The 27,054-nt window shown below is 43.9% G+C and overlaps 1 protein-coding gene across 1 annotated transcript; it reads left to right on the top strand.

Annotated features, from left to right (window-relative positions):
* The first annotated feature begins 1,596 nt into the window (after positions 1 to 1,596).
* Positions 1,597 to 26,481, top strand: Crkl (CRK like proto-oncogene, adaptor protein). The gene is made up of 3 exons (XM_048343409.1): positions 1,597 to 2,414; positions 15,053 to 15,518; positions 25,614 to 26,481. The coding sequence occupies exons 1-3, from the start codon at positions 2,104 to 2,106 to the stop codon at positions 25,746 to 25,748; spliced, it is 912 nt and encodes a 303-aa protein (XP_048199366.1). The 5' UTR covers positions 1,597 to 2,103; the 3' UTR covers positions 25,749 to 26,481.
* The last annotated feature ends 573 nt before the right edge of the window (positions 26,482 to 27,054 follow it).

Raw genomic sequence — 27,054 nt, forward strand, 5'->3', positions numbered from 1 at the left:
CGCTTTGCCTTCGCCTCAAGAAAAGAAAGTTAGACTGAGACTAAGGTTATAGGTTCCTGGCTAGGTAAGGTCTACGCCCCTGAGTCAGCCTGAAGAAGTTACAGAAGATGGATGATCTTCACCCATCAGCCCCCCTTTAAAATCAAGGGACCAGAGTTGTTTTTGGGAAGATGAGGCAGGATAAACTAGAGACATGCAGAACAGAGGTACAGAGAATATTCTTGTAAGAAATGGTGACAGGCCCTTTGGTTACTACATTGGGTCCTACTGGCCCATGCCTTACCTCTATATCATCCCCTAGACATGCAAGCCATTGAAATGGACAGAATGGAGCCATGATTGGCTCCCAAGGTACCAAAAAGAAAAAGGGGGAAATGAGGTGCCAGACTTTGAAGTCAGGCCCCACCACGTGAACCCCATTTTAGAATCGAACCCCGAGCCAATCAGATTTGTACCTGTGTTCTAATCTTGCTTGCACAGCTGATGGTTGTAACCTTGTTCTTTGCCTTTATAAGCCCTGTGTAATCAGAGCTCGGGGCTTCCTCCTAACCTCCGCTGTGTCGGTGGGTAGGACGAGGCCCGAGTTGGCAGCTCGTTAAATAAAGCCTTGCCTTGCTTTTGCATTTCGGAGTGTCTGAATCTCGGTGGTGTTCTTGGGGGTGGTCTTGCGACTTGGCACAACAATGAGCCATGGATGCCCTGTTGTCAGTACAATTCAGGAATGTTATCAATAATCGAACATCAAAGGCCTGATTTTGCACAACAGTCATTTATCCAACAAATATCTGGGCATACAAACAACCGCAAAGCAGACAAGACAAAGGTGAACAAAGCGGACAGATATCTTGCTTCTTGAAATTTACATTGCAGTGTGGATGGAGGAAGTAGGAGGGCAGGGTTAGATCTGATTAAGCAAAGGGAAATGGGAGGAAATTACCTGGCGACGCAGGTAGAATCCCCAACAAACCAAGTCCTCAAGCCATGCTTGAGTGGCATTTACATTGTTCTGGCAGCAATAAAACCCACGATGTTCGGGTTAGGCCAGACTGTAGTCTTCCAAGACCACTTAATCCAGTCAATCAACCTTTGCCTCTCCAAAGAGAGTCATGCAAGATCCCTTTCCTTGGTCAATTAAGCTCCCTGGGGCACGTGTCACTCAGCAACCTATTCCCCCTCCACTGGGTCATCCCCTTCCGGAGGGCTCATCATGGCTAGTCCGCCCTTGAGCCTCCCACCAGCCCCTGGGAAGGCCAGGTCAGGACCACGCCTCCTTGCCTGGCAATCAGCCAAGCACGTTACGCTTTGTTCCCAGAAGTAGGTTTTCGAAACGCCGCTCCCTCTCGGCTCCAGCTGTTTTCTTGCCAACGCTAGAACACCCGGCGGCCGCAGCGCCCCCGGCGGCACTCCGTGGCCCAGGAAGGGAGTGCCCGCCACCACCGCCTCCTCGACCTCCTCCCGGAACGCGGGAGCGTGCGCCCGTGCCCCACGCCTCCCTTCCTCGCCACCGCGCTTCCGATTGGCTATGCTGAGAGACGTCATGGGGAGGGCCCCGTCAGCCTCTGGGAGCTGCGACTTGGCGCGTGCGCAGACGGAGATCGCTGAGCGGAGTGGGAGGTGGCCGGCCGCTTCTCCCACGTCCGCCATTTTGTTGCTGTGGCTATTGGGAGCGGGCTCGGCAAAACTGCCCCGGAGTCGCTACGTTTCTTGCAGTCTGGTGCTTTCTTGTGACGACGAGGGTCAGTGCAGACCTTTGGGGCTGTGGAGCTTATACATTCCAGGCCGGGAGTCACTAAAGCCACCTCGGTACTCCGGGCTGCCCTATTACCCCCGGGCGGCCTCCGCTTACGGCTCGGCTTCGTCCACCCCGACCCCTGGGTTCTGTCCCTCTTTCCCCGGGCCGACTCTGTCCGCGCGGCGCTCCCGGAGCAGGCGGGCGGCAGCAGAGGATGCTGCGGACCAGGAGCCGAGAGGAAGGTCCCGGCCCAGCTCTCTAAGTTCGCCTCGAAGGGTGTGAAGAGGTCCTTTCTCTGCTCCTGAGCCCGCTGCCGGCTAAGGCTTCCAGACTAGGCAAGAGCCGTCGCCGCCCAGACCCGTCCCAACACCATGTCCTCCGCCAGGTTCGATTCCTCAGACCGCTCGGCCTGGTACATGGGGCCGGTGTCTCGCCAGGAGGCGCAGACTCGGCTCCAGGGCCAGCGCCACGGAATGTTCCTAGTCCGGGACTCCTCCACCTGCCCTGGGGACTATGTGCTGTCGGTGTCCGAGAACTCGCGTGTCTCCCACTACATCATCAACTCCCTGCCCAACCGCCGTTTTAAGATCGGAGACCAGGAGTTTGACCATTTGCCGGCCTTGCTGGAGTTCTACAAGATCCACTACCTGGACACCACCACCCTGATCGAGCCAGCTCCCAGGTACGGCGCGAGCCCTTGCCCTTCTGGGGTGTGCAACCTGCCCAGCCAGGGAGGAGTGTCGCGAAAGGGGTGGGTCGAAGACACGGGGTAGAGGGTGAGCTGGTGGGGGAATTGAACCCATTTTCCCCATTCCGAACCAAAAGGCCTTCTTAAGAGAAGGCTAATCTCAGGATCTGGGCCACTGGATGAGAGTATGCTTCTAAAAAATATTTACGATGGTTGCATAGCAAGAGCTTTTTTTTTTTTTTTGATAAAAAAAAAACCGTACCCTTTTGGATCATAGACTTTGGGACTCCGAAGACAGCCGTGTCATGTCTTCCCTAGCCCATTGAACATTCACATTAACAAGTTTGCATATTATTTAAGGTTTTGGGATCCCCTTCAGATCTCCCAACTGCAGGTTGTTAAGAACTGGGCTACAGTCTTTACAACATTTGCCAAAATGAAAGTGCCCTAGCGTTTAGAAACAAAAACCTTTAAGTGGAATAACAGAACTATATATTGATATTCTGATGGCAAATTTGAAGCAGCACCTCTTTTAGTTGCAAAGTGGACCGTTAATTGCAAAGAAAAGAGAAAGTGCTTGGCCTGAGTGAGCACATTTTTAGGAAAATACGTATCTCCCCTCCCCCCAGGTACACTAGAGGTAGTGTGGTTGCTTGACAAGGTGGAGTGGTACCTAATTCTATACCAGTTAAGTTTCAAATATACTTATATATTAGGTTTAGTGGTTTAACATATGTTTTAAAAGTTAACCCGAAGTTAAGACAGCCTTGATAGTATACATTTATAACCTAAGCACTCCAGAGGCTGAGGCAAGAAGATAATGAGTTTGAAGCCAGCTTTGACATACATAAGGAGACCCTGTCTCAAAATAGAATAAAAAACAATCAGGGCTGGGAATGTGGCTTAGTGGTAGAGTGCTTGCTTGCCTAGCATGCATGAAGTCCTGGGTTCAGTTCCTCACTACCACATAAACAGAAAAAGCAGGAGGTGGAACTGTAGCTCAAGTGCTGAGCACAACAGCTCAGGGATAGCCCCCAGACCCTAAGTAAAATACATTATTTTATTTGATTATGTTTTAATTTGCTTCAGTGAATATTTTTTGTTTTTTTTTTAATTGTTTTTGTTACCAGTCCTGGAGCGTGGACTCAGGGCCTGTGCACTGTCCCTGGCTTCTTTTTGCTCAACTAGCACTCTACCTCTTGAGCCACAGCGCCACTTCCGGCTTTTTTCAATATATGTGGTGGTGAAAAATCTAACCCAGGGCTTCATGTATACGAGGTGAGCACTTTACCACTAGGCCATATTCCCAGCCCTGCTTCAGTGAATGTTTTATCAGATTTATTTAAGTGATACCAAGTTTCAGTTGAAAAATTAAGATTTTTAAAAAAAAAAAACTAGAATTTATTTATTTATTTTTGCCAGTCCTGGGGCTTCAACTCAGGACACTCTACCACTTGAGCCACAGCGCCACTTCTGGCTTTTTCTGATTATGTGGTACTGAGGAATTGAACCCAGGGCTTCATGCCTGTTAAACGGCAAGCACTCTACCACTAGGCCATATTCCGAGCCCCTGATTTCTTTCTTTCTTTTTTTTGTAATTTATTAATTTTAAAAAAAGGTGTTTTTTTTTTTACAAGGTGTTGTGCAAAAAGGGTACAGTTACATAGTAGGGCAGTGTGTACATTACTTGTGATATCTTACATCCTGTTTTTCTTTCCCATCCCTAGGTCAGTAGACATATATACAATATACAATGTACCAAGAACATATACAATAGCCACGTCCTAATTTATTTCTTAACACTCCTTTTTGGTTAATGGTACTGGTTCTAGAACTCAGGGCCTAGATGCTGTTCCTTAGCGGTGCTCTACCACTTGAATTGCAGTTCCTTTTTGGGCTTTTTGTTGGTTAATTGAAGATAAGACTTTCCTGCCCAGACTGTCATTGAACAATGATTCTCAGATCTCAGCCTCCTGAGTAGCTGGGATTACAGATGTGAGCAACTTGCTCTTGGCTTAAATTCCTATTTTAGAAGGATTCAGGGTTGATGTAGGTTGTTCAAAAGGTATTTCTGACTTTATGGAATTGCTAAGGAAGTATTATGAACTTTAAACATAAAAAGCTATTGTAATTAAGGATGCCAAAAGTATGAGTTACTTCAGTGGGGTAGAGTGAAGAAACAAAGCTGTGATAGTATAACGACTGTAAGATTAATTGCTGAACTTAGAATTTAATGAGCAGAGAAAACATTACAAATAAAATTCTGTGTAACAAAGATCATGACTCCAAGAATCTGATTAGTGAAACTTAGCAGGTCCTAGCAAATGCTGGTAGATGCAATTAACTCTGAACACAATGTAACTTTGAACACAGTGTTAGGGGTTGGATAGGTCCTCAGCAAGTGTAAATGAGATTGATAATATGTTTAACTAAATTGTCTGTAATTTGTAAAAGTGGATTACATAATTAATTTCAGGCCTTTATTAAGCGTGTTGTATGCAAGACAAATGTTCGTGCCTGGTGACAGGTACTTTGAGTTGGCTTGATTTCTTTTAAAGGGAGAAAAAGGAATTTGCTGTAGTGGCTTTCCATTATTCACAAATCTAAATTTTCCATACATGAGTTTTCTCCGATGCCAAATGTAAATTGTCTTTGTTCCCTCTCATCCTTCAATCCATCTCTACTAGGATGACCCCTTACTCCCTGGTAACCACCTTTATACCTTTGTACCTTTTCAGGGCTGTTCCCTTTTCATTGATTGATTGCCTCACTCTACCTCTCTCTTTACCTATTGAAATCCTTTTGTTCTTGGTCTGCTCACAAATAATAATACTTTTTCCCTGGCCCTCTCCTTCATATTCAGCTTTACTTGTTTCTGCTCAGTCTGTGCCCTCTGCCTAAGATATGTTGCTGTTTTTCATTTTCCCTGGTATCTCTAAAGATGATCACAAGTTTGTTGAGTTGGATCTTGACAGGATTTACTTTGTTATGCTGAATCTTTTTTTTTTTTTTTTGGCCAGTCCTGGGGCTTGGATTCAGGGCCTGAGCACTATCCCTGGCTTCTTTTTGCTCATGGCTAGCAATCTACCCCATGAGCCACAGCACTGCTTCTGGTTTTTTCTATATATGTGGTGCTGAAGAATTGAACCCAGAGCTTCCTGTTTGCAAGGCACTCTACCATGAGGCCATACTCCCAGCCCTGTTGTGCTGAATCTTAACATGTCATTTCTAAGCCTGAAATTCATGGATCAGATTTAACATATTAGTTTGTTTGTTTGTTTGTTTTGGCCAGTCCTGGGGCTTGGACTCAGGGCCTGAGCACTGTCCCTGGCTTCTTTTTGCTCAAGGCTAGCACTCTGCCACTTGAGCCACAGCACCACTTCTGGCCATTTTCTGTATATGTGGTGCTGGGGAATTGAACCCAGGGCCTCATGTACATGAGGCAAGCACTCTTGCCACTAGGCCATATCCCCAGCCCCATATTAGTTTTTTTTACAGAAAGCTAATGATTAAGCTGGGCACAGTAGTGCTCACCTTTACTCAGCAGTTTGAGGTGAGAGGATCACTTGAATCACAAGAGACAGTTAAGTGGCTTAACTTTTTTTTTCAGGCTTTAAAAAAATATTTATTGTCAAAATGATGTACAGAGGGGTTATAGTTTCATACGTAAGGCCATGGGTACATTTCTTGTACTATTTGTTATCTCCTCCCTCATTCCTCCCTCCCCCTTTCTGGCTTAATTTTTCATAGGTAAAAAACTGAGTTTTTAAAATCAATTATATGGCTGGGTGCTGATAGTTCACACCTGTAATCCTAGCTACTCAGGAGGCTGAGCTCTGAGGATCATGGTTCAAAGCCAGTTGGGCAAGAAAGTCCGTGAGACTCTTATCTCCAGTTAACTACCAGAAAACTGGGAGTGGAGCTGTGGCTCAAAATGGTAGAGTGCTGCTGGGGATATGGCCTAGTGGCAAGAGTGCCTGCCTCATATACATGAGGCCCTGGGTTCGATTCCCCAGCACCACATATCAGAAAATGGCCAGAAGTGGTGCTGTGGCTCAAATGGCAGAGTGCTAGCCTTGAGCAAAAAAAAAAAAAGAAGCCAGGGACAGTGCTCAGGCCCTGAGTCCAAGCCCCAGGACTGGCCAAAAAAAAGGTAGAGTGCTAGCCTTGAGCACAAAAGCTCCGAGGCAGGGCTCAGGCCCTGAGTTCAAGCTCCATGACTGATCAAAAGAAAAAAAAAATCAGTTGTATGTTCCTTAGCATTGTTTTTTTCCTTAGCTGAAGTTATTAACTATAGCATCTTTGACACAAGGGTAAGGACTGATGCTCATACTGATCTAGTTTGATCCTTTATTTTATTGTTGTTGTTTTTTTGTTTTTTTTTTTTTGCCATTCCTGGGGCTTGAACTCAAGGCCTGAGCACTGTCCCTGACTTCTTTTTTTGCTCAAGGCTAGCACTCTACCACTTGAGCCACAGCGCCACTTCTGGCTTTTTCTATATATATGGTGCTGGGGAATCGAACCCAGTGCTTCTTGTATAAGAGACGAGCACTTTATCACTAGACCATATTCCCAGCCCTGATCCTTTATTTTATTTTTGCCAGTCCTGGAGCTTGATCCTTTATATTAGAATGTTTTGTTTTGTTTTTCTTCTTTTTGGTGGAGCGAGGGATAGAATTCAGGGTTACTACTGAGTTCTCTCCTCAGTCCTGCTGTAGTTTGTTTTGTTTTATTTTTTGACAGTGCTAGGAATTGAACCCCTTGCCTCTTTTGCCCCAGACAAGTGTTCTGCCAATGAACTGTAATACTCTCTTCCTCCAACCTTTGGAATGTTTTCTAGTTTTAAGTGTTTATTCAAATACTTATATTAGAGAATTATATTCCAATGTAGGTGCTGGGAAAGATGGATGACAGACATACTTTTTCCATTGTAGGACTTAAAATTTCATGGAGGTGATAGTCTAAATAAAATACAAAATAAATGCTACAGAAAGAATAAACCGCTGGGCACTGTTGTCTCATGCCTGTTAGGCCTGTAAGCTGAGATTTGAAGATTGCAGTTTGAAGCTAGCCCAGGCAGGGAAGTCTGAGACCTTATCTCCAGTGAATTACTCAAAAAACCAAACAAACGACAAAAAAACAACACTCAGTGGAGCTATGGCTCAAGTGGTAGAGCTAGCCTTGAACAAAAACTCAGAGAGAGGGGCCGAGAATGTCCCCTAGTCGTAGAGTGCTTGCCTAGCATACATGAAGCCCTGGGTTTGATTCCTTAGTACCATATAAACAGAAAAGGACAGAAGTGGCACTGTAACTCATGAGAGTATCTTCCTCTAGTGGTAAAGTGCTTGTCTCGTATACATGAAGCCCTGGGTTAGATTCTCCAGCACTACATATATAGAAGTAGTGCTGTGGTTCAAGTGGCAGAGTGCTAGCCTTGAGCAAAAAGAAGCCAGGGACAGTGCCCTGAGCGCAAGCCCCAGGACTGGCAAAAAAAAAAGGTTAGGGACAATGCCCAGGGCCTGAGTTCAAGCCCCTGGATCAACACACACACCCCACACCCCACACCCCACACACCCCACACACCCCACACACACCCCCACACACCCCGGTTGAGATAACACAATTCTCAGATCTCAGCTTCTAAAGTAGCTAGGTTTATAGGTATGAGCCACCAGCACCTTGCTCAATATTTTGTTTTTTAAAAAGCTGTTTTGGGGCTAGGAATATGGCCTAGTGGCAAGAGTGCTTGGCTCCTACACATGAAGCCCTGGGTTCGATTCCCCAGCACTACATATATAGAAAACGGCCAGAAGTGGCGCTGTGGGTCAAGTGGCAGAGTGCTAGCCTTGAGCAAAAAGCCAGGGACAGTGCTCAGGCCCTGAGTCCAAGGCCCAGGACTGGCAAAAAATAAATAAATAAATAAATAAAAAGCTGTTTTCAGGGCTGGGAATATGGCCTAGTGCCTGGTATACATGAAGCTCTGGGTTCGATTCCCCATCACCACATATATAGACGTGGCACTGTGGGTTCAAGTGGTAGAGTGCTAGCCTTGAGCAAAAAGAAGGCAGGGACAGTGCTCAGGCCCTGAGTCCAAGCCCCTGGACTGGCAAAACAAAACAAAACAACAAAAAAAAACATTAAAAACAAAAACAAAATCTCACAATCTATAGGTCATTCCTCACTCAATCGGTGATCAAACAGCCTGTGAGAAAAATAAGAGGGAGGAGAAACAGAGCAGCGGACCTGCCTCCAGGGGCCAGGGAGGAAGGCTCCAGGGGAAACTGAGGCTCCTTCCAAGATGTGGAGGGGAGGGAGGGGAAAGAAAAATAAAGAGCTCTGTGCCTTTACACAAACATTTTCCCAACTCAAGGGCCACCTGCAGCCCCTGTCCAGGCCAGCTCTGACTGTCACTCCCATATCCAGAGATTAAAAAAAAAAAGAAAAAAGTAAAACCCCAAACAAAACAAAATCTGAAAGGAAAAAGACTTGGGGGAATGGAGTGAGTAAACAGGCATACTTTTCTTTTGCCCAGGCTATTCCCAAATCAGTCCTGATAGCTGCCTCCCAAGTAGCTAGTATTATAGGATGAGCCACTGAACCTGGATTTTTCATTTTGTTTTGTTTTTGGTTTTGTTTTTTGTTTGGCATAGTTGCTTTTATGTAGATTAGGTTGGTCTTGAATTCTGGATGTAACACTAGGCTGACCTAGAATTCAGATTCTCCTGCCTAAGCCTCCTGAATCCTAGGACTACAGGCATGTGCCACCATGCCTGGCTTTATATGTGGTTTATGTGTGAAATTGAGAATGCTTTTCATCGAAAGATGATAGAAGTCATTATCATTACATACATAGGAAGAAAATCCTGTTGCTCAGAATGTTGCATGGACCATGGCACAAGAAAGTGAGAAATATGAGTGGGTCTATCAGACTGTTTGGATTAACTTAAAACTCTTTCAGCTAGGCACCAGTGGTTCATTGCTGTAATCGTAGCTGCTCAGGAAGCTGAGATCTGAGAGTTGAAGTTCTAAGCCCAGGCAGGCAAATCCATGAGACTATGACCTCCAGTTAACCATCAGAAAGCTACAAGTAGAGCTGTGACTCAAGTGATAGAGCACTATCTTTGAGCAAAAAAGCTTGGGGACTCGGGCTAGGAATGTGGCTAGTGGTTGAGTGCTTGCCTAGCATGCACTGGGTTCAATTCCTCATACCACATAAACAGAGTTAAGGTGGCACTATAGCTCAAGTGGTAGAGTGCTAGCCTTGAGCAAAAGAAGCTCACAGACAGTGCCTAGGCCCTTAGTTCAAGCTCCCAAGACTGGCAAAAGAAAAAAATAGCTTAGGGACAGCAACCAGGCCCTGAGTTCAAGCCACACACAAAAAACCCCACCAACTCTTATTTTTTTGCCAGAATTGAGTTGCTATTTTCAAACCTATTCAAGGAACAAAATAATTGAGAATTCATGGAATTTTCAAATTAGCATGATCCCTGTTTCTTTTCCTTCCTCCCTCCCTCTCCCCACCCCTCTCTCTTTTTGTCAGTGGTGGGGCTGGAACTCTGGGCCTGGGACTGTCCCTAAGCTCTTCAACTCAAGGCTAGAGTTCTACCACTTGAGCCACAGCACCACTACCAGTTTTCTGGTGGTTAATTGGAGATAAGAGTCTCACAGACTTTCTTGCCTGGGCTGGCTTTGGCTTTGAACCACGATCCTCAAATCTCAGCCTCCTGAGTAGCTAGGATTACAGATGTGAACCACCAGCCCTTGGCTGATTCCTGTTTCTTTAAATGTTGAGACCTAACACAAAGGGCAAGATAGCCAGATGTGGTGATGCACACCTGTAATCCTAGAACTAGAGACTGAAACAGATTAGGAGGGTGGTGAGTTAAGGGTCAACATAGGCTAGAATAGTAAGACACTGTTCAATGAGTATGGGATGGAAGGCTTTTAATTTGTCAGGGTCATTAGCTGTTTAGATTGATTTAGTGTCAAATTTACTGATATCTGTGCTGGCATTAAGCTTAAAGATCTTTATGTGGTATAGTAGTAGAGAAAACATAAGCATATAAGCCTTCTTTCCTTTTTTTTTTTTGGATATCGATACTGGGACTTTACTCCAGACTTTACGTTCTTACTCGACTCGGCTTTTGCTCACGGCTGGCACTCTGCCATTTGAGCCACACCTGCAACTTCCCACTTTTTTTGGGGGGGAGGGGCTGGTCCTGGGGCTTGAACTTGGCCTAGGCACTGTTCCTGGGCTCCTTTTGCTCAAGGATAGCACTCTACCACTTGAGCCACAGCAGCACTTCCAGCTTTCTCTGTGATTAATTGGAGATAATAGTCTCACAGTTGCCAGCCACTGATGGCTCATACCTGTAATCTTAGCTACTCAGGAGGATGAGATTTGAGGATGAAGATCATGATTCAAAGCCAGCCAGCTGAAAGTCTATGACACTCTGATCTCCAAAAATACTCAGAAAAAGCTAGAAGTGGTGCTGTGGCTCAAGTGGTCCAGCACTGGCCTTGAACAAAAGAAGTTCTCAGGGGGCTGGGAATATGGCCTAGTGGCAAGAGTGCTTGCCTCGCATACATGAAGCCCTGGGTTCAGTTCCCCAGCACCACATATATAGAGAATGGCCAGAAGTGGTGCTGTGGCTCAAGTGGCAGAGTGCTAGCCTTGAGCAAATAGAAGCCAGGAACAGTGCTCAGGCCCCGAGTCCAAGGCCCAGGACTGGCCAAAAAAAAAAAAAAAAATTCTCAGGGACCGAGCTCAGGCCCAGAGTTCAAACCCCAGGACTAGCCAAAAAAAGAGTCTCTTGGACTTTCCTGCCCATGCTGGATGCTGGCTTCAAACTGAGATCCTGAGATCTCAGCCTTCCATGTGGCTAGGATTATAGTTGTGAGCCACCAGCACCCAGCCAACTTCCCACTTTTTGTTAGTTAATTGGAGATAAGAGTCTTCAAATTTTTCCACTGGGTTAGCTTTGAACCTTGATTCTCAGAGCTCAGCCTCTTGAATAGCTAGGATTTTAGGCATAGTTATGTTCCAGTTACTCAACAATGTCCTTATAGTGAAAAAATCATTTATAACTAATGTATATGTATAATCAAGGGCCTGGGTTGCATACTAATAAAACTTAATTTATAAAACCAGGCATTGGGCCAATGAGCCAGACTTAAGAGATGCTTTTTTTGTATGGTGTAATGGAATTAAGGATGGTTATTACTACTTTTTTTGGGAGGGGTAATGGTGGCATGAGGCTTGAACTCAGGGCTTAGGTACTATCCCTCAGCTGTTGTTAACACTCTTGATATTTTGAGCCACAGTGACACTCCCTGCTTTTTTGGAGTATATAGTGCTGAGGAGTCAAACCCAGAGCTTCCTGTTCTACTAAGCCACATCCCCAGCCCTAGAACTATCTTTAATTATGCAAACACTATAATAGGGCTGGAAAGGTGGCTTAATGGTAGAATGATTGCCTAGCTTCATGCATGAAGCCAGGGCAGGAAAGTCCATGAGACTTATCTCCAGTTAACCTCCAGAAAACCGGAAATGGCACTGTGGCTCAAGTGGTACAGCACTAGCTTTGAGCTGAAGAGCTCATAGGCAGCACCCAGACCCAGAGTTCAGGTCCCATGACCAACAAAAATTAAAAATAAGTAAATAATAAATAAAATGAGGATAACAGTCTGTTACCCAGGATTGTTGTGAGCTATAAACCACTGGATGTGGTGAGAGGAATGTAATCCCAGTCCTAAAGAGATTGAGGCAGGAGGATGGTGTGTTTGATATCAGCCTGAACTATATAGTGAAAGTTCCATTGCAATCTAGAAAAAATACTGTTAACAGTATCTAGAATCACTGTAAGTAAATAATAAGTTTTAACTCACTATTGTTGCTCCTACTGTCATTTTTCAGATGGATGGATATTAAGCATTTACTCTTGGCTAATGAGAAACAAGGCCTTTGAAGTTTATTTACATTAAAGAAACATACAGGTTTTGCCAAATTTTAGAAAGCAATTAGTAATATATACCAAGGGCCATAAAAAGTGTTCATGTTTTTTAATCTAATAATTCCAATATAGAGAAAATAAGCTCAGGGAATTACACCCCAGTTAGACTGTAGTTCAGTGGTAGGGTGCATGTGTAGAATGCTCAAGACTGTGGGTTCAGTCTCTAGTACAAAGAGAGGAGAAATGTGTTCAAAAGGGCTCTGTGGAGCTGGATGCCAGTGGTTCATGCTTGTAATCCTAAGTATTCTGAGGATCTGAGGTTCCTGGTTCAAAGTCAGCCTGGACAGAAAAATCGGTGAGACTGTTATCCCCAACATGAGCTACCCGTGCCCAGCTCCCCCCCCCCCCACCCCACCTTTTTTTTTTGCCAGTCCTGGGGCTCGCTCTCAGGGGTGGGACACTGTCCATGAGCTTCTTTTTGCTCAAGGCTAGCACTTTACCACTTGCTCCACAGTGCCACTTCTGGCCTTTTCTGTTTATATGGTACTGAGGAATCGAACCTAGGGCTTCATGCATGCTAAGCGAGCACTCTGCCCCTAAGCTACAGTCACAGCCCACTTTTTTTTTTTTTTTTTTTTTTTGGTCTTAGCAAGGCAAAGTTGACTTCTGTATAGAAGAGTGTGCCATCAGTAAGGAAGCACATTGGCTTTTGTTTTCAGTTTTCCTCTCGTGCCCCCCCGCCCTTTTCAGTGCTTCAGAAAAATGTAGTGGGGAAAGTAAATTTTTCTCAAAACAGTATGTTTGCTAGTTTCTAGAACATTTCTTAGGCAATGAAAAGACTTCCGTAATACTTTTATGTAGAATATTGCTGATGAGCAGGCACTGTGCTGTTTTTTTGTTTTATTTTGTGTTTTATACTGTGCTAGGGACCAAACCCATGCCATGGGCATGTTTGGCAAGGACTGGTGTCCCAGATGGAACTATAGTTTTGTAGCTGATTTGGAACGTGCATTCTACAGGCAAATATACTTTAAATCTGTATGTACCAGGAAGGCAGTGGTGGCTGTGGGCTGTTGCTTACATGAGAACTCTTGCCTATGAATTTTTCAATGAAACTTTCACAGAATTGTTTACTTAATTAACTTGCCAGTCCTTGGGTTTGAACTCAGAGCTTGGGCACTGTCCCTGAGCTTCTTTTGCTCAAGGATAGCACTCTACCACTTGAGTCACAGCATCACTTTTTTGTTTGTTTATATGGCACTGAAGAATCGAACCCAGAGCTTCATGCATCCTGTACAAGTGCTCTACCACTACATTCCCAGCCCCACAGATGTTTAATGGTTATGTAGTAAGTTTTGTATAAGATGAAAGAAATGTGGAATTTGTTTTGGTGAACATTAAAGTTTTCTTCTAGTTTTATTTATTTTTGCCAGTCCTGGGGCTTAGACTCAGGGCCTGGGCAGAGTCCCTGAACCTCTCTGTGCTCAAGGCTAGAAATCTACCACTTGAGCCACAGCACCACTTCCAGCTTTTTCTGTGTATGTGGTACTGAGGAATAGAACCCAGCGCTTCATGCATGCTAGGCAAGTAGTCTGCCACTAAGCCATGTTCCCAGCCTTCTTCTGGTTTTATATTTTGAGAACCAGTGGCAAAGGCTTTGTCATCGGTGTTACCAGGGTAATGTATAGGATATGAGCCATTAGATTAGGGCTGGGAGGAGGAGTGTGATCGTTGTGACAAGGTCCAAAGGAAGGCAGTTACTTTTGAGATCTGGAAGATCACAGTTTGAGGGCAGCCTAGCAGAAAAGTTCATTGAGACTTGTCAAAATAACCAGCAAAAGCTGGGCATTGGTGGTTCACACCTGCAATCCCAGCCATGCAGAAGGCTGAGATATGACAGTCAAGATTCAAAGACAGCCTGGGCAGGAAAGCGAGTTAGTTAATCACCAGAAAACTGGATGGGGAACTGTGGCTAGCCTTGAGTAAAAGGACTCAAGGACAGCACCCAGGCCCTGAGTTCAAGTCCCACAGCCAACCAAAAAAACAAAAACACAACAAAATACTGGATTTAGTGGCATAGCTGAAGTGACAGAGCACCAGTCGAGCAAGCAAGTCAAAAGAATTAGAGGCCATAAATTCAAACTCCAATATTACCTCCCCAGCCCCCTAAAAAAGACAGCTTTTGAGCTTGAGAATTTAAAAATATACTTAGTTCAGACATATGTGCATAAACAAAAGGTCTCTGTAGAACAGACTTGGTGGGGGGGGGGTGATGTGGCTTAGCAGTAGAGTGCTTGCCTAGCATGCATGAAGCCCTACGTTTGATTCCTCAGTTCCACATAAACAGCAAAAGCTGGAAGTGACACTGTGGTTCAAGTGGTAGAGTGCTAGCCTTGAGCAAAAGAAGCTCAGGGACAGTGCCCAGGCCCTGAGTCCAAGCCCCAGGACTGGCAGAAAAAAAGTACAGATTGTGTGTGTTCATATGATTTGGAATGTATATATACATATACACACATATATATATACATATATAGTTATAATACAGACCACAGAGGTGTGACAGAACTTAACTACTGAGAATACAAGAAAGGAAATCATTACATAGGAGAATGACTTAAATTACACAGACACTATATAAAATAAGAATTTTCTCTAGGGTAATTTTCTTTCTCTGTTAAGGTATCCAAGCCCACCAATGGGATCTGTCTCAGCCCCCAACTTGCCAACAGCAGAAGAAAATCTGGAATATGTACGGACTCTCTATGATTTTCCTGGAAATGATGCAGAAGACCTGCCCTTTAAAAAGGGTGAGATCCTGGTGATAATTGAGAAGCCTGAAGAACAGTGGTGGAGTGCCCGGAACAAGGATGGCCGGGTTGGGATGATTCCTGTTCCTTATGTTGAAAAGCTTGTGAGATCTTCACCTCATGGAAAGCATGGAAATAGGAATTCCAACAGTTATGGTATCCCAGAACCTGCTCATGCATATGCTCAACCTCAGACCACAACTCCTCTACCTGCAGTTTCCAATACTCCTGGCGCAGCAATCAATGCTTTGCCATCCACCCAGAACGGACCTGTGTTTGCAAAAGCAATCCAGAAAAGAGTACCCTGTGCTTATGACAAGACTGCCTTGGCATTAGAGGTAAAAGCTATTGAGACTGACCTTATGGTCCTTGGATATTAGGTTTTCATTATTAATTTCATTTAGGTTGGGCAAAGTAATGGCTTGCTTGCTTAGTTATATTCATGGGAATTAGAGAAGGTAGTTTTTTGATTGGTCATGGGGCTTGATCTCTCGGCCTGGCTAGCCACTGTCCCTGAGCTCTTCAGCTCAAGGCCAGCACTCTACCACTTTAGCCACAGCGCCACTTCCAAAGTGGTGATTTTTTAAGATGCACTGATGGTGTTTTTACTGATTATTATCTTTTCCTGTTTGTTGTTTCTCCCAAATCCTCAGCTTTTTTTTTTTTTCTTCAGCTTTTTGGTAGTTAGTTGGAGATGAGTCTCACAGACTTTTCTGCTCCAACTGGCTTTTTTTTTTCTGCTTCCAAAGCCTCATAGATTTAGTTTCAAAATAGTTGATTTTATTTCCAGTAAGAGAAGATAATGATTGCAAAGATCTACTTAGAGGCAAAATCATATAGTAACTTTTTTCCAGTTAGCATCTTTGTGGCTTACTAAAATACTAAAGAAAAAAGCTCTGAAGATAAATGCTGATGAACCTATTGGATGAGGACTGTGTATCTCAAAAAGTAGATGTTTGGGGCTGTGAATATGGCCTAGTGGCAAGAATGCTTGCCTCATATACATGAAACCCTGCGTTTGATTCCTTAGCACTACATATATAGAAAAGGACAGAAGTGGGGCTGTGACTGAAGTGGTAGAGTGCTAACCTTGAGCAAAAAGAAGCCAGGGACAGTGCTCAGGCCCTGAGTTCAAGCCCTAAGACTGGCAAAAATAAAAAGTAGATGTTTGGTGTTGGGTACAACTGATAAGCCTGAATAAATGACTGTGTATATGATGTATATATGAGTACAAACTTCATGATGGCAGGACTTGAAACACTTAGCTTTTTCACTCAAAACTAAATAAAGCTCTATTACTTAAGTCCTAGCTCTACTTCTAGCTTTTTTTGCTGGTTGGCTGGAGCTAAGAGTCTCACAGACTTTTCTGCCAGGCTGGCTTCAATCCATGATCCTCAGATCATAGTCTCCTGAGTAATTGGGATTACAGATAAGAGCCACCAGTACTTGGAGGTTTGGTATTTTTTGTTGTTGTTGTTGTTTTTCCAGTCCAGGGGCTTGAACTTGGCCTGAGCACTGTCCCTGGCTTCTTTTTCCCAAGGCTAGCACTTGAGCCACAGCGCCACTTCTGGCTTTTTCTATATATGTGGTGCTGAGGAATTGAACCCAGGGCTTCATGTATACGAGGCAAGCACTCTACCGCTAGGCCATATTTCCAGCCCTTATTTTTGTTTTTGGTGGTACTAGGGTTTGAACTCCAGGCCTTAAGTTCTTAGTAAGCTAACTTGCTTGCCCTTGCTCACATATTCTCTCTGTCTCTGTCTCTCTGTCTCTCTGTGTCTCTCTCTCTCTGTCTCTCTCTCTCTCTCTCTCTCTCTCTCTCGCTCTCTCTCTCTCTCTCTCTCTCTCATCAGTCATGGGGATTGAACTCTGGGCCTGAGCACTGTCTCTAAGCTCTTCAGCTCAAGGCTAGTGCTCTACCACTTGAACCACAGCTCCACTTCCAGTTTTCTGGTGGTTAATTGGAGATGAGAATCTCATGAACTTTCCTGCCCAGGCTGACTTTGAACCGTGATCCTCAGATCTCAGCCTCCTGAGTAGCTACAGTTAACATGTGTGAGCCACCAGCACCCTGCTTGCTTGCTTGCTTTCGACAGTACTGGGGCTTGACTCAGGGTCTGGGCACTGTTCCTGAGCTTTTTTTGCTCGAAGCTAGCGCTCAATCACTTGAGCCATGGCACTCTTGCTCACGACTAGTGGTCTACCACTTGAATCATATCTCCTTTCAGCATTTTTGCTAGTTAATTGTAGATAAGAGTGTCTTGAATTTTCTGCCAGGGCTGACTGTATCTTGCTTTTTTTTTTTTAATTGAAGTATAAATAGGTATAGTTAGATGGGCCTTAAATATTACGATATCAAAATATGGGGGGATTGGGTGACTTGAAGACAAGGGGATTGTGGTCCGAGGCCAGCCAGGACAAAATGTTAGGAATACCCATCTTAAAAGCTGAGCTTGGGGCTGGGATTATGGCCTAGTGGCAAGAGTGCATGTCTCATATACATGAAGCCCTGGGTTCGATTCCCCAGCACACATACATAGAAAATGGCCAGAAGTGGCGCTGTGGCTCAAGTGGCAGAGTGCTAGCCTTGAGCAAAAAGAAGCCAGGGACAGTGCTCAGGCCCTGAGTCTAAGGCCCAGGACTGGGAAAAAAGAAATAATAATAATAAAAAAAATAAAAGCTGAGCTTGCCAGACCAGACACTAGTGGCTCACATGTGTAATCCTAGCTACTCAGAAGGCTGACATCTAATGGTTGAGGTTAGAGCCAGCCTGGACAGACAAATATGAGAGATTTTTATCTCCAATTAACAAGGAAAAAGCTGGAAGTAGAGGCATGGTTCAAGTGGCAGAGCAATAGCTAGAAGTATGAGTAAAAAATTTGAGCAAGAGTAAAAGGACTTGAGTTCAAGATCCAACACCACCTTTGAGCTTCTGTGCCCTGACCTGTAAAATGTACATTTCTCAGGTTAAACTGTCCTCAGTAGACTGTTCTGAAAACCCAGTAAAATGATGTTTGTAAGCTGGGTTCTAGTGGCTCACGCTTATAATCCTAACTACAGGAGGATGAAATCTGAGGATTACTGTTTGAAGCTAGGTAGGGCAGGAAACTCTTTGATACTCTTATCTTCAGTAAACTACTTTAAAAAGCCAGAAGTGGTAGAGCACACACCTTGAGCAAAAGAAGACCAGGGAAAGTGCCCAGGCCCAGAGTTCAAGCCCCAGGACCAGCAACAAAACAACAACAACAAAAAAAGATGCTTATAAAGATGTTTTGTCACCACAGAGTGCTAAATAAGTATTGTTATAATGTGATTATCATCCAGTACTTTCCTTTAATATTTAATCAACTTGCATATATATTAGTAAAACTGAAATTAAGTTTGTTGACTACTATTCTCTGTATTCATCCCAAGGTCAAAATAGGGGGAAAGTTGAGAGAGCACTCATGCACACAGGGATGAAGTAATGGAGTTGATTGCTTCAGAAAATCAAAATGTAATCTATGCTACAGCCTGCATGCAGCTGAAAGTTAGCTATAAGTTATGTGAATTATAGGTGAAAGTTGGTTTCAGACTCAGTGATTGCACCTCCCTTTCATGTTGGCTATAAGGAAAGAGTGAGGGCTAGGAAGTGATAGAGTGCTTGCCTCGAATGCATGAAGCACTGAGTTTGATTCCTCAGTACCACATAAACAGAAAATGCTGAAAGTGGCGTTGTGGCTCAAGTGGTAGAGTGCTAACCTAGAGCAAAAGAAGTTCAGGGACAATGCTCAGGCCTTGAGTTCAAGCCGTAGGACTGGCAAAAAAGAAAGAAAGATAAGGAGGGTAGGTAAAGTGGTAGAGTGCTAGCTAGCAAGCTAAAGGCCCTCAGTTCAAGCTTTAGTACCACCAAAAGAAAAAGAAAACAAGGCAAGAAGAAAGAACAGAAGGAATAGAAGAAATGAGGAAAGAAACTAAAGACCAAGCTAGTGTAAATTGCTTATATTGATTTTCTCCAGCCTTCTTACCCCACATAAACCTGTCCCTGCATACAAGTATACTTCTGGCTTGGTCCACATCTTAGCACTTTAGGATAGCATAGATTCTCTGGACTTAGCACCCTCTAGTTTGCATCATGGTTTCAACTTTTTGGGGGGCATTTTCACATCTGTTATAGACCACCCATTGTTGACAAAGGAATGGAACCTTAGGGTTGGGATGTCTAGTCAGAATTCCAGGCATCTGGCTGGGTGCCAGTGGCTCACACCTATAATCCTAGCTACTCAGGAGACTGAGATCTGAGGATCGTGGTTCAAAGCCAGCCTGGTCAGGAAAGTCCTTGAGAATCTTATCTTCAATTAACCACCAGAAAAACCAGAAGTGGCACTGTGGCTCAAGTAGCAGAGCACTAGCCTTGAGCTGAAGAGCTCAGGGACAGTGCCTAAGCCCAGAGTTCAAGTCCCATGACTGACCAAAAACAAAAGAATTCCAGGCATCTTTTTACTGGATCTTATTCTGTGATTATTTAGAGACCTGTATCTGCTATATGAGTGCTCCTTGGCATGTGGGCTGTAGGGAGGATCATCAGGTATTGAAGTGGGATTGCTTAGAGCTTGATGAGTGGCCAGGAGTTAAGAGAGCCTAGTTAATTATGTATATTTTAAGATAACCTACATACTTGGCCATTAAGTAACTCCCCTGATCTATCATACCCCAGAGAGAGGTCTTGGCACCTGAGCTTTCTCATGACACTAGATCAGTTCTCCAAAGAGAACTGCTAGCTTTGTTTAGCTCTTTATAGAGTATGTGTAAATGAGAGCCAAGCAGTACTCCTTTGCCACACTACTTACGTTATTTCTTATTCTATGTATTTAAGACGTGTGCATATGAAATTCTTAGCTATTTAAATGTTCCTATGATTATGTTACCTTCTAAGACTATTAGAATAGTAAGGTATCTTGTTTAAAAAAAAACAATTCTCTTGGGACTGCTGCAATTAGGTTATCAGGAAAAGTATTAAAATTTAAATGAGAAAACCCTGAGACAAGTAGGACAAAGTGTCCCAGTAATTGGGGCTTGCTTATTCCCCTTGATAGTATAATAGAGAAGGCTTAGGTGAACTGTGTCTCCCTAATTATTTTGCACATTTATTTTTATTTTTTTCAGTTGTGGGGCTTAGACTTAGGGCCTGGGCACTGTCCCTGAACTCTTTCATTCAAGGCTAGTACTCTACCACTTTGAGCCACAGCTCCACTTCTGTTTTTCTGGTAGTTAATTGGAGAAAAGAGCCTCACAGACTTTCCTGTCTGGGCTGGCTTTGAGCCATGATCCTCAGATCTCAGCCTCCTGAGTAGCTAGGATTACTGGTGTGAGCCACTGGTACCCAACCAGGTTACTTGAGTCTTCCGAGCCTAACCGAAAAGACTCTGAAAGAGTTGATGTTAGAGTTGGCACAAGAGTTTATTGATTATCCATTCATGTAGCTAACACATCACTAGCAGTATGACTATCAGGATGAGTTGGGGTAGGGGTACAAGTAACTGTTGGTCTAGAAAGGCTGCCTACAGGACTTGACTAGAATTTTGAGAGATAGGTAGAAGGTAGCTGGGTAAAATATCAGAATTTACATGAAGGAGACTGACTCTGCCCCTACCTCTACCCTGAGTAATGGTAGATAGGTGAATAGGTGAACACATAGGGCATATCTGGCAAGAACAAAAGTGGCAAGAGGCAAAGCAGGGAAATTAGGCTTTTGCTATATCACAGGAGTTAAGCTGAAGAGATTAACAATTTTTTTTGCATTAGCTTCATTTTAGGCATGAAATAACTGTCTCAAAACTGATTATCAGCAATTTCCCTTTTTATTATTATTAATACGTAGTTGTACAAAGGGATTACAAGTCCATAAGACATTATGAATATAATACATCTTAATTAATGTCATTTCTTCCATCATTCTCCCCCATTTTTTCCCCTTCTATCCCTTACCCTCCAGATATGTAATTCAGTTACATAAAGTATATTGACTAAGGACCACATTTGCTTACCTTTCCTCCATTCATTGCTGCCCTCCCAACATGTTTCTGCTTCCTGGTATTTTGTTAAATAGTTGTTAGTTGTTCAAGAGTTGGATTCCCAATGGACTCCCCCTCCCCCATCCTTCAACCCTTTTTTGTGTGTATATACATAAAACCCCATGTATGTTATATGTTTGTATATAGATCTAGCTTCCATGTAATGAGAGAAAATGTATGCCATTTCTCTCTCTGAGACTGACTTTAATATAATTTTTTCTAGGTCCATACATTTCCCTGCAAATGACTTAATATTATTCCATTGTGTATATATATATACACCACATTTTCCTGATCCACTTATTCTTTGTTGGGTATTTTGTTTGTTTAATTCTCTGGAATTATTGGGGTTTTAACTTTGCACCTATACTTGCTAGGCAGGCACGCTACCATTTGAGTCCTTTTTGTTTTAGTTATTTTTCAGGTAGTGTTTTACAAAGCAGTCCCAGACATCAGTCTCCTATCTATGGTCTCTTGTGTAATTAGTACCACAGGTGCATACTACCCCACCCAGTTTATTTTTTGCATGGGCTGGCCTTAAACAACATGATCCTCCTGATCTTCCAACTTCTTTTTCTTCTTTTTCTGCCAGTCTTGGGGCTTGAACTCAGCGCCTGAGTGCTGTCCCTGAGACTCTTTGTGCTCAAGGTTAGCCCTCTACCACTTGAGCCAGAGCACTACTTGCAGCTTTTTGAGGTGGTTCATTGGAAATAAGAATCTCATGGGAACTTTGCTCCCTGGGCTGGCTTCAAACCACAATCCTCAGATCTCAACATCCTAAGTAGCCAGGTATCGGTAGTTCACGCCTGTAATCCTACCTGCTTAGGAGGCTGAGATCTGATGATTGATCTAATGAAGCCAGTCAGGACAGAAAAGTTGGTGAGACTTTTTTTGTCAGCCATAGGGCTTGAACTCAGATCTCAGTCTCCTGAGTAGCTAGTATTACAGGTGTGAACCACTAAGCACCCAATTTTGTGAGACTCTTATCTCCAATTAACTATCAGAAAGTGGGGAATGGCACTGTGGCTCAGAGTGATAGAGCATTAACTGACAGTGCCCAGGCCCTGAATTCAAGCCCCAAAACTGAAGCAGAAAAAAAAAGTGCATTTCTTTTTAGACAATGTCATTCCAAGAGGTTCTCTTATCCTCTCTAGTAGTTTGAATTATAGACACTGCCAACATGCTTGGAAGGTTCTTTTTTCCCTCTAGTATTCCTACTAGCATATCATATTGTTGGGTTATGAATAAGAAATAATTATTTGTAAAGGGTATTGTGAATGTGTGTGTGCACGCGCTTGCACGTATGTGTGTGCGCGTGCGTGTGTGTATATGTGTGTGTGCATGCATGCCTGTGTGCATGTGCTGGTCCTAGGGCTTGAAATCAGGGCCTGGATACTGTCCACTTGAGCTATAGCTCCATTTTACAGGCATGAGCCACTGGCGCCTGGCTCATGGGGCTTGAACTCTGGGCCTAGGCACTGTCCCTGAGCTCTTCAGCTCAAGGCTAGCACTCTACCACTTGAGCCACAATGCCACCTCTGGTTTTCTGGTGGTTAATTGGAAATAAGAGTCTCACAGACTTTCCTACCCCAGCTGGCTTTGGTTTCTTTTTCTGTGTGTATGTGTGTGTACAAATATGTGCATGTGTGTATATGCCAATACTGAAGCTTGAACTCCAGGCCTCACACTCTAGCATAGCATTTTTTGCTTAAAGTTAATGCTGTACCACTGAGTCACACCTCCACTTTTGGCTTTTTTCAAGATAATTGGAGATAAGAGTTTGAAATTTGTCTTCCCTGGCTAGCTTTGAAACTAGAATCCTAGATATAAGCCTCCTAGTAGCAAGGATTATAGGCATGAACCAACTGTGCTGAGCCTAGAAGGACCTTTTTGTCAGATTATTGAGTGCTACCAAATGTGCCTGCCCTAGAAAGAAGTTGCCAGACAAATCTCTTGGCTCTATTAAGAATGGTCTGATGCACAAGTGAGCATTTTTCTGCTCCAGATGTTGAAGCCGTATGTATTTTCAAAATCTAAATTGATAGCAGATATTGACCTTGAGAGTGACCATTCTCTGGAGATAATAGCTTCCTTCTGGACTGAGCTGGCTACTATTAGTCGAGTCTTAAAATGATCGTTTCACAACCATTTTTCTGCCCCATACATCATTTCTCTACTTTTGGTCCACTTCCTTCTCTTTGTGGTCATGGCAGAAGGACCCAGCCCAAAGTAATTTCTGGAAGGCCAAAATGAAGCACTAGTGTTAAGTGACCCTTCTCTCTTCCTAGGCTGTTCTTTTACTCATCTGTAGGTTCAAGTTCCCTCTGTGGAAATAATAACTCCTTGCTCAAGTTCTCTACAATATTAACTCAATGCTGATTTTCTTCCACTTGCTACTTTTTATATTGTATTGTTATCTGTCAAGATGATACTGTGGATTGTTGTCTAACCTGCAACAAAGATGGAAATTCTTTGAGGATAAGAATTGCCCTGGCTGGGCACCATTGGCTCACAACTATAATCCTAGCTACTCAGGAAGCTGAGACCTGAGGATGGAAGTTAGAAGCCAGCTCGCACATGAAAGTCCATGAGACTTTAACCTCCAATTAACCACCAGAAAACCAGAGGTGGTGATGTGACTCAAAGTCATAGAGTACTATCCTTGAGCGAACAAGCTCAGCAATAGCGCCCAGGCCCTGAGTTCAAGCCCCGCAGCCAGCAGCAACAAAAGACAGATTGAAAACACATCAGGGCTGGGAATGTGGCTTAGTGGGTAGAGTGCTTGCCTAGCATGCAGGAAGCCCTGGGTTCCATTTCTCAGTACCACATAAGCAGAAAAAGCTGGAAGTGGCGCTGTGGCTCAATTGGCAGAGTCCTAGCCTTGAGCAAAATCAACAAAAAACCATCAGTTAATGCAGTACCTTGTTTCTCCACACTGATCCAACTTTTCCCTAGAAACCAGAGGCATCAGTGATGAGGTGGGGACTGGGCTCCACTTAGGGATCTTACCCAGGTAACAATCTCTCATTTACTTCCCAGAGTCTTCTGGCTTACGGGCCTGTATATGTTTAATTATTCTAGGAACCTTCCAATGGCAGAAGGAAACCGAGACTTAGAGCAATTTACTTCAGTTATGTAGCCAATATATTCGTTTTCCAGTCCTAACACAGTCCAAAGTTTACAACATGAACCTTGGCTACCTCATACCTTTTGGGGTTGTTATTATACATGCTGTTACCAGGGCTTGAACTCAGTATCTCACTTTGCTTGCTTACTCACTTGCTGGTATTCTACCATTTGAGCCTCACATTCACCCTGGCTTTTAGCTGGTTAATTGGAAGTGGAATCTTAAGGAGGAATTTTCTGCAGGGGCTGGCTTCGAACCATGATTTTCTGATCTCAGCCTCCTGAGCAGCAAGGAAGGGTTACAAACATGGGTAACTTGTGTTCAACACATACCTGTTTGGAGTTTTGTTTTTGATAACAGTTTCTTAATGTAACCCAGGCTGGCCTCAAGTCATTATCCTCTTGCCTCAGCCTTTCCACTGCTGGAATTATGGGTGGGTACTATCACATGATTTCCTATATATCTTTTCTACATAGTCCAACTAATTGGGCAAGAGGATATAAACTTTTGTCCTATTTATATTCTTTTTTTTTTTTTTTTGGCCAGTCCTGGGCCTTGAACTCAGGGCCTGAGCACTGTCCCTGGCTTCCTTTTGCTCAAGGCTAGCACTCTGCCACTTGAGCCACAGCGCCACTTCTGGCCGTTTTCTGTATATGTGGTGCTGGGGAATTGAACCCAGAGCCTCATGTATACGAGGCAAGCTCTCTTGCCACTAGGCCATATCCCCACACCCTTATTTATGTTCTAATTACACAATATAGAACATAGCCCAGGGCTCTGAGCTGAACTCCTACCTCCAATGCAGCAGTTACAGCTACTGCCTGAAGGACTTCATGTGCTGGTGGTCTGTATATGGGTGTGTGTGTGTGTGTGTGTGTGTGTGTGTGTGTGTGTGTTGCTGGGTGCTGTCCCTGAGCCTCTTTTCTTTTGCTCAAGGCTAGCACTCTAGTCACAGAGCCACTTCTGGCCTTTTCTGTGTATGTGGTGCTGTGGAATCGAACCCAGGGCTTCATGCATGCTAGGCAAGCACTCTGCCACTAAGCCACATACCCAGCCTCGCCTTCTGGCTTTTTTTTTTTTTTTTGAGTATTTTTTTTAGAGATAAGAGTCTCACAGGGGCTGTGTCTTTGAACCACAATACTCAGAGCTCAGCCTCTGAGTAGCTGGGATTACAGGGTTGAGCCACTGGCACTTGGCTAATATAAACTTTTTTTTCTTGTTTTACACTAACTTTTCTCTCTTTTTTCCTACAGGTGGGTGACATTGTGAAAGTCACAAGAATGAATATAAATGGCCAGTGGGAAGGTGAAGTGAATGGGCGCAAAGGGCTTTTCCCTTTTACCCATGTCAAAATTTTTGACCCTCAAAACCCAGATGAAAATGAGTGATTGCTGTTGCCTTGTTCCCTGCTGCTTCATCATTCTGCCTGTCATAGTCTCCTTTGAAGTGGGAAAGCGTTCTCTCTCATAGGGAAGTTACACTGCATTGCTGACCGAAGTCCAGCTTTCTGCAGACTGAAGGTCTCTCATACACATTTGGAATGCACACAGTGGCTGCCTCCTGGCATTTGTGTATCATAGTAGTCTTGTTGAAGAGTAGCCAATTTTAGAGTTCTTTTGAATCATAAACTGGAAATACTGGTGGAAGCACACAAGTGGAGAGAAGTAGACATGGAGAGAGTCTTCTCATCACTGCCCTGTTTGTACTTGGGACTGGTTCTGTCATAGAAAAGCTTGAGGCCATGGTGAGATCCTGCGTGTTGTTGTTCCACAAAGCAGTGGCTCCACCACCACCTTTTTTGTCTTTGGACAACAGGAAATGAACTTTAAGAGAGAATTTTGTCCTGAAATCCCTAAATCTGGCTTTCCTTTTGTTTTCTTTTGGTTTGGTTTTGGAAGACTAATTAGACTTATGTGTCTTGGACAGATTTTTAAGTAGCAGGTTGGATTTTTTTGTGATAGTCCAAGGAATAATATGTGCCTCTGAGCTTCTAAACTGAAGCTGCTGTAACTAAAGGAATACGAAAAGAACAACCCTGAAGCAGAGGAGGCCTTTATTCATTTTGGTTGCCAACAGTACCTTGTTTTGCCACATGGCAAACAACACACTCTCTCTCTCTCTCTCTCTCTCTCTCTCTCTCTCTCTCTCTCTCTCTCTCTCTCTCTCTCTCTCTTTTTCTCTCTCTCTCTCTGCAGTCATGGTGTGCCAACCTGGGTGCACAGCCTCTTGGATTACTTTGTTCCCAGAAGCATCAGAATGGATGACGATTTGGGAAAGCCTCTGCTCCCTTTGTTCACCAGTTATAGGAGCAATGAGGGATGGAGCCAGCTTTTTGATAGCTTTTCTGTGAAAGCATCCCTTTAAGGACTTAAATTTCCTTAAAAATGGAGGTGGGGGCTGGGAATATGGCCTAGTGGTAGAGTGCTTGCCTTGCCTAGATTGAGCCCTGGGTTCGATTCCTCAGCACCACCTATAAAAAAGCCAGAAGTAGCGCTGTGGCTCAAGTGATAGAGAGCTAGTTGAGCAAAAGAAGCCAGGGACAGTGCTCAGTCCCTGAGTCCAAGGCCCAGGACTGGCAAAAAAATAAAATAAAAATGTAGGTGGTTTATATTGGGGTTAACCAAAGCATCACTAAATTGGATTATTACATTTTACTCATTAGCCAGGCATAGGTAGCTCATGCCTACCCTAGCT

The sequence above is a fragment of the Perognathus longimembris genome, chromosome 3 (genome assembly GCF_023159225.1).
Source record: "Perognathus longimembris pacificus isolate PPM17 chromosome 3, ASM2315922v1, whole genome shotgun sequence".
NCBI classification, from domain to species: domain Eukaryota; kingdom Metazoa; phylum Chordata; class Mammalia; order Rodentia; family Heteromyidae; genus Perognathus; species Perognathus longimembris.

Excerpts from the sequence above, each read along its gene's own strand:
- Crkl (XM_048343409.1), top strand. The coding sequence starts at position 2,104 with ATGTCCTCCGCCAGGTTCGATTCCTCAGACCGCTCGGCCTGGTACATG. Across the intron at positions 2,415-15,052 it reads CTGATCGAGCCAGCTCCCAG|GTATCCAAGCCCACCAATGG; the intron begins GTACGGCGCGAG and ends TTCTCTGTTAAG. Across the intron at positions 15,519-25,613 it reads AGACTGCCTTGGCATTAGAG|GTGGGTGACATTGTGAAAGT; the intron begins GTAAAAGCTATT and ends TTTTTCCTACAG.